This window comes from Notolabrus celidotus, chromosome 11 (genome assembly GCF_009762535.1).
Source record: "Notolabrus celidotus isolate fNotCel1 chromosome 11, fNotCel1.pri, whole genome shotgun sequence".
In the NCBI taxonomy this organism is placed as follows: Eukaryota; Metazoa; Chordata; class Actinopteri; order Labriformes; family Labridae; genus Notolabrus; species Notolabrus celidotus.
In genome coordinates this window covers 29483574-29495575 of record NC_048282.1, presented here as the reverse complement: position 1 = coordinate 29495575, position 12002 = coordinate 29483574, and the positions used below count along the sequence as shown (strand labels likewise).

The window sequence follows — 12002 nt, the reverse complement described above, 5'->3', positions numbered from 1 at the left end:
CCAAAAATCTCTATTAACCTTGCTCACCTTAATCTATCCAGGCGTATCTCTCATAAGTTACTGACCTCATTAATTTTTTGATAACGCATCTCATCATTTTCCATCCTGTGAATATCTTGGTGTTAATTGGAGTTTAAGCCTGCAGAGCTGTTTCCCACACTTCCTTCTGTCAATGTATGCAAGAAGAACAGAGATAATTTGATGAAGTAATGAAGGAACACATTATCAGCCCTTTGTTAAATCTTAAATTGAGTTGGAGACCGACAGAAAAAGCCACAGGTGTAGTCAGATTGGACATTTATATTTAATTTATCCTTAGGCGCAGTCTTAAAACAATCCTCACTCCTCCTTTTGCTTGAGGCTGTTCTTTGTTTGGGTTTTGTAGATGGGATGATAGTTTGTTTGACAGGTTTTATTATACTAGTACAGTTTCTGCATGATCCCCTGAAAAAGAGGCCTGTTCCATTTTCATGCTTAAGTACAAAATCAGGCACAATGGCAGCCAAACGCAGCTAGTTGTAGTACATCTGTTGCCATCTTAATCCTGTATAATATGACGTCACTGGAAAAAAAAAAAAGCTGGAGGATAGCACAGCCGTGCTGGCTTTTCGGGGAAATATCTGTGTTGTTGTTTTTTTAATGTAATATTCCGTTTGCGTAAGTTAGTCTCTTTTTTTTCTTGTTCAGGTGCTTATATGCGGGAGACTATGGACCACCTAGTGTGTCTGTAGTCTTAACCTTGCCGTAGTGTTGTGGGCTTGCTGCTAATCTCTCCTTTAGTCCAGGAAGTAGGTCATGTGGGACAGGCTGCCAGCACGGCCCACTCGCTGACAGGACAAGGCACAGGTCAAAACTCCCAGGATGGTGCGAGGAAGAAGAAGCCCTCTCTCTTAGCACACAGCATGCATATTCATACCAGAGTATAATTACAGTTTTATTCAAATCAAGCTCTCTCATTACTTAGCCATGCATGCGTGCATCCTGCTTCATCTACAAGCAGCTGCTCGGAGAGTGATTGCCTAAATAAACAGTTATGCTTTTAGCCGTCTCAGTAAATGGATTTGGAGAATGGGTTGAATAAAAGAGGCTTGTCATGTGGAAAATTAAATAAATCAGTAGTTCACTGTCTACTCAGAGATGTTCAAAGACAGAATATCACTACATTCATTGGCAGGCTCTTGCAAAACATCACATGAAGCTGTCCAGCCTCCTCATGCCTGCAGTGTCAAACTTTGGACTCAACTTCCAATCTCTCAGTGCTTTCTTATAGTAAGAGTGACAACAAGGCAGGCTCAGCCCCCGGGTGTGTAATCCTCTGATCTGCTGGAGACAGCTCAATAAGATGCTGTTGTTCTCATGCGGACACAAACACTCGCACGCTGTCCTGATCCCAAGACGGCTTGCAAGCAATCACGTCTTGTGAGACCACGTCATGCCAATTGCTGAAATAAAGAAGGATATCTTTTCTTTGCTTTTGTCATTTTCTTCAAGGAGGCAGCCGTGCTTGATGTAGCAGGAACTAAAAGCTGAGGAGTTTTCATCAGTGGCTCTTTGTGGCCCCCTTCAGGACCACATGTATGTTCCTCCTGTTTCAGGAGACTCTTTGCTGTGCTTCTTTTTCTCTGTGATTAACACTTAAGTAAGACACAGATTAGTTAGCCTCTGTAAGCTACTTCACGTGTTTAAATGTTCCTTACTGTACAGAAGCAGAGTAGTGTGAATAAGCTTCAGTTTTTCTGTCGTTTGATGCTATTTTTTCCCTCTGAAACTGTGGCTTTGTGTGTTTGTGCTATTTAGAGAGTGTCACAATCCCGGAGTCCTTTTGATGAGACAATGTGCTGTGATGTTTGAGCTGGCACCGGTGCAAGAAACATCATTAGAAAGACTCAGTCAGGAGGGCAGTGCATAAAAATGGATATACTACTGTATCAATAATCTAGAGGGGGAATTAAATTAAAAGCTAATGTCTATCAGTGCCAACGTGGAGGAGGGGAGGACTGCTGTTTGGCTGTGTGTGAACAAACCGGATGCTCACTGTGAAGCCTTTTTGGGAGCAGGCAAACATATACTTTATGTTCAATTCAGTAAAACAAACCCAAATTCTTTCTAATTCTTCAAACTTTGTCAGGTTTACAGGCCTCACATGACCCTCCAGAACTTTCCCATCCTTTCTCCCATGATCACCGAATCCATTCGTATCTCATGCCCTTGAATGATTCAGTTTCAATGTCTTTGCTTCAAGGCTGCCTCTCTTTTTTTTCCAGCCCCGCCACAAAAGACTTTTCTAATTGTCTTCAAAGTGAGTCAGAGATAAGAAACATCATCATTTGGTTATTCTAATTCGCTCGCTCCGGAGTCGTCACACAGATCGTCTGTGGCCTTTTCAACTGTAGCATTCACGGTTAGCTATTTGTGTGCGATGATCATGACAGACAGTTCCCTCTCTCTCTCTCTTTCTCTCTTTCTCTTGGTGTTGTTACTGGATTCTGTGTAATTACCTCTTCAATTTCTGTCTCACCCTTACTCCCGTGGGACTGGCGTGTGGCGCCTACAGGGATGGGCGTAGAAGAAGAAGAAGATGTCAATAATCCATCCTGCCCCCCCACTGACATGTCATATATATTTCCTGGGAGGGTGCATAGATAATGAATCCCTGCCTCGCACCATTTCAGCTGCAGAGATAATGTGTGTCCTGAGGGGAGGAGAAGAGTTACACATGTCAGGTGTCATCAGGAGAGATGACATCAGATCTCTAATTACACATGTGATTTACTTCAATTGGGTGCTTTTTCCAAGAAGGCTTGAGTCAAAAATTAGACTCTAAGTTTGTCTTTAATCAAAGGCCGGTGATTCAACCTCCCACTGTACAGTAAACACACTTTGTGCTGCAGAGAGGAGAGGTCAGCCTGCATGCTGTCCAATGTTTGTGCTGCCGAGCCTTTACGCCTGTCTGCATTTGCGAGTTAGCTGCAGTGTGTGTGCGTGTGTGTTTGCGTGCATGTTTTTGCGCCGTCCTGTGCGCGTGTCATTGTGGCTGCAAGAGCTGCTCCCAGGACAGCAGTGCATTAATCACGGGTTTTATAGGGTATCTGGGTGTGACTCCCTCCTGCCGGCTCTACGCTGACATCACATGTGGTCCTCGAGGAGAAGGACACAGATTCGTCCTTAGTTTGCGCTGGATGTGAGTCCGTCTTGGGGAAAAAAAAATGGCTTGTCTCAAGGTCGGATCAGGCGTGTTGTAGCTTAATCAGCTCTATAAGGATGTGGAGTATTTCCCAGCACATGCCTGCACATGTATTTATGTTTTCATCTCTGACTCTGTGATGATGAGACTCTTTTTTTTCTCTGCGGTGGTGTGGACTCGCAGCTCTCGTCCAGGCCAAGGTCAATGTGAATCAATTATGATGACACACAATTGATCATCCTCACGCTCTGTCTTTGCTGTGGTGATAGAAAGACTTTAAGACTTTCACAGTGCCTCATTAATGATTAATTCTGTTCTCATTGATCTGTTCATAATACAGCAGGCCTGGTAAATAAATGGCTGCCGTCATCATTGTGCTCTTCAAAACCAAAGGGCAGATTTTGGTTTGTGGGTGGATGCTCCGTTGCTCCGGGGCCAAATTAACATCCACATGAAAACGCTTTGAATAAAAAGGTCACTTGTTAGCCGCTATTTTCACTCCGTGTTCCAAATGAATGTTTGTCCTTCTTTCTAAGATTGTTTTTAGCTTTAATTGCACCAAGAATAGATCCATATGTTGCTTCCTTTTGTTTGTTGTTGATAATTTATCAAACTGATGAAACATGAAGACTTATTTGCTGAAGTGTTGTTTTTGTTCAACTTAGATTAATGACCCCTAATAACAGGAGGGCCTTGATTAATTGACGTATCATCAGCATTACAGCTAGCATTATCTTTAGCCTTTGTGGCTCTAATTTAACAGAGTATTTTCTCTCTCTCTCTCTCTCTCTCTCTCTCTCTCTCTCTCTCTCTCTCTCTCTCTCTCTCTCTCTCTCTCTCTCTCTCTCTCTCACAGGTACAACCAGACAGCCCAGGGACGGTGAAATCTCGGGCATAGATTACAACTTTGTCTCCATTGAAGAGTTCTTCTCCTTGGAGGAGTCGGGAGTGCTGCTCGAGAGCGGAAAGTTCAAAGGTGAGGTTTTAACTCGTTCAACCTTCTCAATTAAAGTTGTGTTTCCACCAAAAGGAAACCCCCCCGAGGAACACAGAACGTTTGGTGGAACTTGGCGGTTTCCCTCTGTGGGGACCAGGGTCTAATTTACTTTCTGGGGAATAGTCTCAGCATTATATATCTGCCAGCATTTCCTGAAGAGGACCTTCACTCTGCACAGGGATTTGAGTCTAAATTGCATTCTTGGGATCTAATTAACCCATAAGTATGGAGAAGAGCACAGGAACTTTGGGGGCAGGGCTTCCAGCTCTGAGCATTTCTGATTGGCTGAGTAATCTCAGCATTTTATTTGCAGCATTTCTTTTTGGAGGAACTGAGCAAAGATAATGGGCTCTAAGTTGTGTTCTGACTTCATTTTAACCTCCAAAACTTTGGGGACAGGCTTGCAGTGCAAAGCTTTTGATTTTGTAATTGTCGGGTACTTTTAGTATTCTCTTTCAGCCATCTTTTTTTTTGGCTTTCCCAGGGTCCCCAGCATCGAGATATAGGGCCTACATAACATTCTGTAAACAGTATTTTATCCCCAAAAAGTAAAGAGGTATATTGCATCAACCTTGGGAACAAGACTTCAAATTTATTGAGTAGCTAAAGCTGTTTTTTTAACTTGTCTTTGGAGAAACTCTGTGTGTTCCCACCACAGAGATGAGGTCTAAGTTTCACCTTGGAGACTTAATTACAATCCCAAAAAAGTGCTGGAGGTGAAGCAACTCAGAACATTTTTTTAGTTGGTTACTTGCAGTGTTTTATTTCAGCCGTCTTTTCCTTAAGAGGGACCTTGGTGCTTCTCAGTGCAGACACAGGGGTCAAACTACATTTTGGGGACTTTCTTTTAGCCCCTAAAACTAAAGGAAAACACACATAGACATTTTGTGGATGTGGTTGTGGAGCTGCTGCTCTGAACACTTCTAATTAGTCAGGGGTGCAGAACTTTATTAAAGCCTTTGTTTTTTTATAATCTCATAAAAGGCTTTCATGTTTCTTTAAAAAGCAAGTCTTGATTTATTTGACTTCAAATGAGTATCCATAACAAAACCAACTGGGCAGTGATTGCTTATTCCAGGATCAAAAATAACAAAGACCAAAGACCACATTATTATCTCTTCTGTTGGTCAAGATGAGATCTATTCAAGTGGATTTGTGTTGATTCTTTGAATTAGGTATGTTGAGCTCTGTTATAAGTTGTGAAATGTTCAAACAACAGAACAATTTCTTGAGGTCTTCAGAGGCATTAGATAACCAATCAAAATTAAGGTCACCTAGAATTATCATTTCCAGGCAGATCCTCCTGTTTACCTAAGGAGGGAGGGTCTGCTGAGGGAAGTCCATAGAACCTGGATGATGATTATTATTCATGAAAAGTGGTTACTGGAACTAGAAATCACTGGGTCTGGTCGACACATAACACAACTGCCCAGGCAGCTTAGTGAGCTGCTTCTTATTAAACTGAAAAGAAAGCTATCAAGTTTGTTTACCAAAACTTTCCCCCCCAGGAACATTGTTCCTACTTATTATACATTCATTGTGTTTGCTACTAATTGAGAACATTGACTTTCCTGTTGTGATAAATGAGGTTTACAAAGACCATAATAAGACAGCCACCCTCTTATGCATATTCATGCTTTCAGGTGTTGCTCTGCTCGTATGTCCCCTCACAGACTCCTCCCCTCAGTAAGGGTCAGAGTGCTGCCTCAGATTAAAAAGCCTCCATACATTAGCATCCATAATTTATAAGAGTTTAATGGGAGCAATGAATGTCATCCCTACTTGCCTTACGTGTGACATTGACGGACACATCGCTGCAGAATAGCAATCAGAGGTTTTCTGCAGCATTGTCCCCCCACAGTCGCCCGCAGGACGGGAGAAAATGGTGACGGCTGGTGACCTTGTTGTTGGGTTCACTAATCTAATGTTCCCCCTCAGCCCATTTTGGATCTCCATGAGCCAAATGGAGGAGCAGAGGTAATTTAATTTGTTCTTTAGCAGCTGGAGCAGATGGTTTGGATTGAGAATATAGAACATATAGAGAGGGGGATCTCTGGGGTAACATAATGCTCATACATACAGACGTGTGTAATATGACATGAGGCCATTCTGCAGCTGAATATCTGAATATAAAGTTTTTTATTTACATGTTGAAACAGACTGTGTGTTACACCTGTTACCTATAAATAGATTTTATTCATGACATGCACATTTCCTTCTTTTATGTATCTGTTCTGATCGGTTTTTAAAGCAATTTAACATCTCACTCTGTGTTGTAATTGTTGGAATCACGTAATGACATTCCCTTTAATAGTTAATATAGGTATGATTGCTTCCAGAGCATCTTCTCATGTATTTACAGTATTATTATAGAACATAAAAAATGAATGAAGGGTGTTTTCCATAAAACAACAACAGAAAAATGAGATGTACTTAAATATACACACAGTTATACATAAAGCTGTCATCAACCGATTTAAATAAGGTAAAGGCCTCTAGGGAAATGATCTGATTTCCATTTCTAAAGCATTAAAGAGAGGGCCATTTTTCATTGTAAAGATCTCATTTATTGTGTTATAATGCACTCCCATATTTAAATGCCAGTCTCCCATCCCTCTCTGTCTCAGGTAATTACTACGGTACACCTCGGCCTGTGCACATCAGCCCAGAGAGCCCTCCCATCACCTACCAGGAGCACCGCAACCTGCTCAAAAACTTCCGCACACGCAGCAAATCGCTCAGCAACCTGGAGAAGGCTGCAGAGGAGGGCGAGCACAGCGAGGAGGACTCGGGCCTGTCAGGCAAGTATCTCTAACTGGTGTGTGTGTGTGTGGCGGTATGTGTGGGCAAGGACATTACTGTAAATCTGAATAAAACCAAAAGCTAATTGATCGCTAAGAGTATCATAAAGAGAATTGTTGTTTTTTAGACATATCGACAGTAGATAGATAACGTGTCTGTTGAGCTCTGCACAGCAGCCAGCAGCTAAATACTGCATTGTCCCTCTATCTATAGCTTCAGTCTCTGATACCAAAATGAATCAATCATCAGCACGATTAGTATGCTCTAAACTCTCAGAGGCACTGTGGCCTCATTGATTGCTGGAACAGCTCCAAAGGAAGGTCAGGCTGCCTTAGGTCGGGCAGGCGAGGAGGTAAGCAAAGAGGCGAGGATGCTCACAGGGAGGTCATGTTAGAAGGAAGCTTGAAGGGGGAATTAAATCATGTTGCACCAATAATGAACACATCATTCTTATAGATCTTAATGATAATTAAAAATAACACATTTTTAATGTTAATTCAGAAGTTGTGTATTGTTTAGAAGCCACCAATAATGTTTATCAAACTGGGTTTATTGTGTTGTCTTTAATAAAAGTGCTAAAAATTTATAGACTACAGCTAACAACATTTTTCAATTATTTCTTGTTGATTCAATAAGTTTTTATTGTTTATATTATACCATAAAATATTTTAATAAAACTTTGATCAATATATCCAAACCCCCAATGAAGTCCTTAAATGTCTTTGTCAGCAATCCAAAGAAATTAAAGCTCCAGTGAGGAGTTTTAAACTGGTAATGGAACAGACTGAATTTGATACTGATGCCTCTGTGTTACCAACAAAAGCAAATGAGACCATCAGCAACAAGACTGACTGTTTCCATATTGTAATTATTAAGGCCTGAAACTATTGTGAGGGGGGTAGGTGTAAGATAAGACGATTCACGGCCAATGTAGAACAGTTGCAGAGACATAATTCTTTGACTGGGGTGGCCCAAACTGGAGCACAGACTTATGTAGGTGTGGCCAGGTGTGGTAAATATTAGAGGCTTACACTAAATCTAGGATGGGAATCTCCCCCTGATCGCATCTACTTTAATTATCAATTTAAAATAATCTAAAAAATTCTATTCTTGTTTGTTATTTTTAACTTTAGAAGACAACACTACAAGGTACCAACATTTAAATCTGCTTAAATCTATAACATTTCAAAAAGAGGACGCTCGTCCAAAATCACTGTTCTAAGTGAAACAAAGAAAACGCTCCACATTGAAACACAAAGCAGCCTGTTGAAACTCCACCCAATCAGATTTATAGGGTAGGCCATGGCCACCTCTTGCTCCGCCCCAATTGAAGAACGTCAGTATTTACATTTTCAACAGCAAACGTTTACCCTGAGTGACACATTTGAGGGTGAAAAGATAACAGGGTGAGATTTTTTGTCAGAGAGTACTACCTTGCTGTGTACAGGACAAGGTCAGTGAAGTGATAACATCTACATCTTTGCCATTAGGGGGGCGCCAAGCCAACACAAAGGAAAAGTTCCTAACAGGAGCTTTAGGTTGATAATAATAAATTCTAAGAAATAATAAAAAACACAGATTTATTCACTGCAAGAAACTGCAATCCCAGAATAAAACAAATTCCCTTGAACAATTTGTAATCAATTAATTAGTTTATAGCTGTTGATCATTTAACTACAGGAAACATATTATTTTGATGGTGCAACTCTAAAAGGTGGAAAACAGCCAAATAGGATTGGAACCCCTGAACTATTTGTTATAAATCAATACAATTTAATAAGGGGACAATATATTGAATTAATTTATACTCTGCAGGAACTGTAGGTGCCAGGTACCTGGAACCACTTACCAAATTCCTAAGTGGCATTTTACTAAATGGGATGCCTAACATCCTAAACAAGTACCTCAAAGTCGAACTTACCAACACTGAGAATCACGTCATCGATGCACACAAAATCACAAATGTGGTGAGTTTGAGACTTTGAGAAATGAGGCAACAACAAACCAGAACACCTGAGCAGAAGGAGAGTTTGAGATTAGATAGTAAGAGTAAAGGGAGTAAGGCAGCAGCAGCACAGGCGGTGGTGGTGCAGGCAGGCAGGCAGGCAGGTAGGGAGGCTGACAGTTTGGAAAGGTGGAGGCAGGGAGCCAGAGTGCTACATGAGATAAGAGCGAGGCGGAAATGTGTGGGAGGTAATAAACACAGGCAGAGATCCAGATAGTTAGAGACATGCTCCAAACAGGCAGGTAGGGCAGCAGGCATCCTGAACTAGGAGGGGGATTTGAATGCAGGATGCAGGCAGGATGGAGTTTGAGAGAGCCATCCAACACCCTGACCTTTGCTGAGTCATCCTCTGAAGTGATACTGCGTGGGTGGAGGGCTTCGGCAGCACTTGTCGTGTGCAGCAGGACTCGGGACGCCTCTTGTGGTCTCCGACATCTCTCAGATCCATGCTGGAGCTCACAGCTGAAGGACAGCTACAAGGACAACTAGGCATAAAAATATGCTTGTTTCTCTACTGCTAGTAGAGTGGCATACATGGTGACATGCTCAGCCTCCTGAGAGGGAGGACAAAGCCGGCTGAGATGCTGACCTCAGGCCTTTCTGTCTGACAACCCCCCGGTGGAATAGCCGCCATCGGGTCCTTAAAGATTGCACGAGAAACTTTCTCACCTTCTGCCTCGGGTAAATAATGAATCCCTGTCCAATTTAGATTTCTCACACTCTTTCTTGTCACTTTAATTACAGGAGGCTCTGTAGGCATCAGCAGCTCGATCCCACATAGACATTGGTCCCCCCGTCGACCCAGGGCGTCCAGCAGCGGGGATGGACGAGTTGTAGAGAACGGGTTCATTGGCGGCAGAAGCGGTGCCAGGGTGAGACGTGTGATGCCTGATCACTGGGAGCTGGCTTTTAGTGACCCAGGAGAGTCACACTATGTAGAGTGAGTATCGACCGCTTCACAGAATAAAAATTCAACCTTTTGTGATTTGCTTATAAAGTTGTTGTTTTTTTGTAAAGGATTAAATGACAAGATCATGTTCTCTCTGATCAGCCAGGTGATGGTTCGCTTAGCGTAACATTAAGACAAAACGGGAACAGAGAAAAAAGAGTTCAGTTTTACTAAAGGAGCTTTTGGTGGTCCTGATATAAACATCAGTTTGGAAAGATATTTTGAATGTCAACACTACTCCCCTCATCAGATTTTGCCTACTTCTCGTGCGCATTCTATGAGGAAGTAGTGACGGCTTCCCAGCCAGGGCGACATAGTAGGGGCCGCCCCTCGACCAATCAGGACAGAGGGTTGAAGAGTAGCTCTGATTGGTCCATGATAACAGGAACGAGGGGAATAATAACATTGCTTGATACAAAGGCTTAGGAAAACACAGAGATTTCTCAAATTACTTCAATTACTGATGAGTACCAATGGGTATTATGACTTTTATTCCAAACCCAGCAGAAAAAAAGTATCGTTTTTTACCCCATTCCTACCAACTGCACCTTTAATAGCTTCATTTTAAAGGCTTAAAATGGGGGACAGGGCAAGGCTACTGCTGTCTGAAAACCCAGCATTTCATTTTTACACTTTTCATACAGCATGTTTTCCAAAGATAAGGTTAACAGGAACCTCTTGACAGGCCAGCAGTTTATTTTGTTTCTTGTGTTTATGCTAAGCTAAGCTATCTGTCTGATGGCTCTGACTTCATATTCAAGAGACATATGTATATGAGTGTGGCCACGGCCCTCTCGTCTTCTCATCCAAGTCAACGCAGTGAATATGTTTGTTCTCACAATTTTGAACCATTCCTTCAAATGTGCTCTGCACTAAGCACAGCTTCTACTTCTTTTATTCAAAGTTGTCATGACTATCACTGGCAGGCGTCTCTGTTCTGAGTGCGTTTAAATCCAATGCTGTCATATCCAATACTATTATGTTTCTGAGGAGGCAGGCTTTTCATTCGTTTTCCCCCCTTTGTGTTTCCAAGACGAAACCCAAAGAGGACCAGCTGGCAGAGTGCTCGAGCGTCAAGCCGTGAGACCGTCTACAAAAATGAATGTGAGCCTCTTTGTTTGTTTCTTTCTTTCCTCTATCTCTCTCCTTCTCTCTGTGTGTCTCTGGATGTAATTATTTCAACACTGCTGACACATTTAACTGTTCAAGGGCCTGAATGAAGCATCATATTTGTCAAGAACGGAGGTAAGAGACAGGCAGCTTGTTAGAGTCAAATGAGATGGAATGAGCTTTTAGCTGAACAGAGACATGTAAGTGATTAAGGCCTAAAGCTCGGGGCTGCTGGCGTAGAGCCCGACTCACTGCTGTGGCAGGCAGGGTCGACACGTGGACGGCACGTGACCGGCAACTTAATTTCATAATTTGGCCACATGAGTTGCAGTTAAAAAGAACAAGGGCATAATCTAGTTTTGAAGTCTGCATGAGATCGCTGATTGCAGAGTGCTTGAAACCCATCTGTTGTTAGAGCCACACCTCCAGCTTCTCAGTGAAGTGCAGTTCCCTTATCTCACCAGCAGAAGGTGATATCAACTCCACTATGGGGAGATTTACCTGCAGGAGAAAGGATTCCTGTAAAATCTGGTACAAATGTAATCTAAACTAAATCTCTCAGGACACACATCTGGAAAACATTCACATTTCTGCATCTTAAATGATTCAAAGAATATACAAACATAGTGCTGAAACAGAGGTATGATTGATATTGAAACAGGGTTTGTGACAACATTTTGCACAGAGTTTGAGATGCAAACTAAGAACAAATGAGGAGGCACTTATCTCAGCACAGATTTGGGTCAATCTAATGGATTATAAAGTGCATTTTAAAGGTAGTAGTCTTTAACGGACACTGCTTTGATGCAACATTTCCATGAAACTCTTAGGAAGTTGTTTGCAGGTGCATATATCTTTAACCTCTTTTGTTACCAGCCATCTGGAAATGGGTTTGCAATATTCTGACATTGGCTTTTATTTTTCCTTAACTCTCAAAACCTGTCATTTCAATCAT

At 42.0% G+C, this 12002-nt stretch overlaps 1 protein-coding gene across 1 annotated transcript in view; it reads left to right on the top strand.

Moving 5' to 3' along the window:
* The window catches only part of LOC117820935 (membrane-associated guanylate kinase, WW and PDZ domain-containing protein 1), a 61694-nt gene that overhangs the window by 23282 nt on the left and 26410 nt on the right, over nt 1-12002 (top strand). Inside the window, exons 4-7 of the mRNA XM_034694883.1 lie at nt 4041-4160; nt 6809-6982; nt 9733-9928; nt 10971-11041. Coding sequence (XP_034550774.1) covers nt 4041-4160; nt 6809-6982; nt 9733-9928; nt 10971-11041 — 561 coding nt within the window. The remainder of the gene's footprint in view (nt 1-4040; nt 4161-6808; nt 6983-9732; nt 9929-10970; nt 11042-12002) is intronic.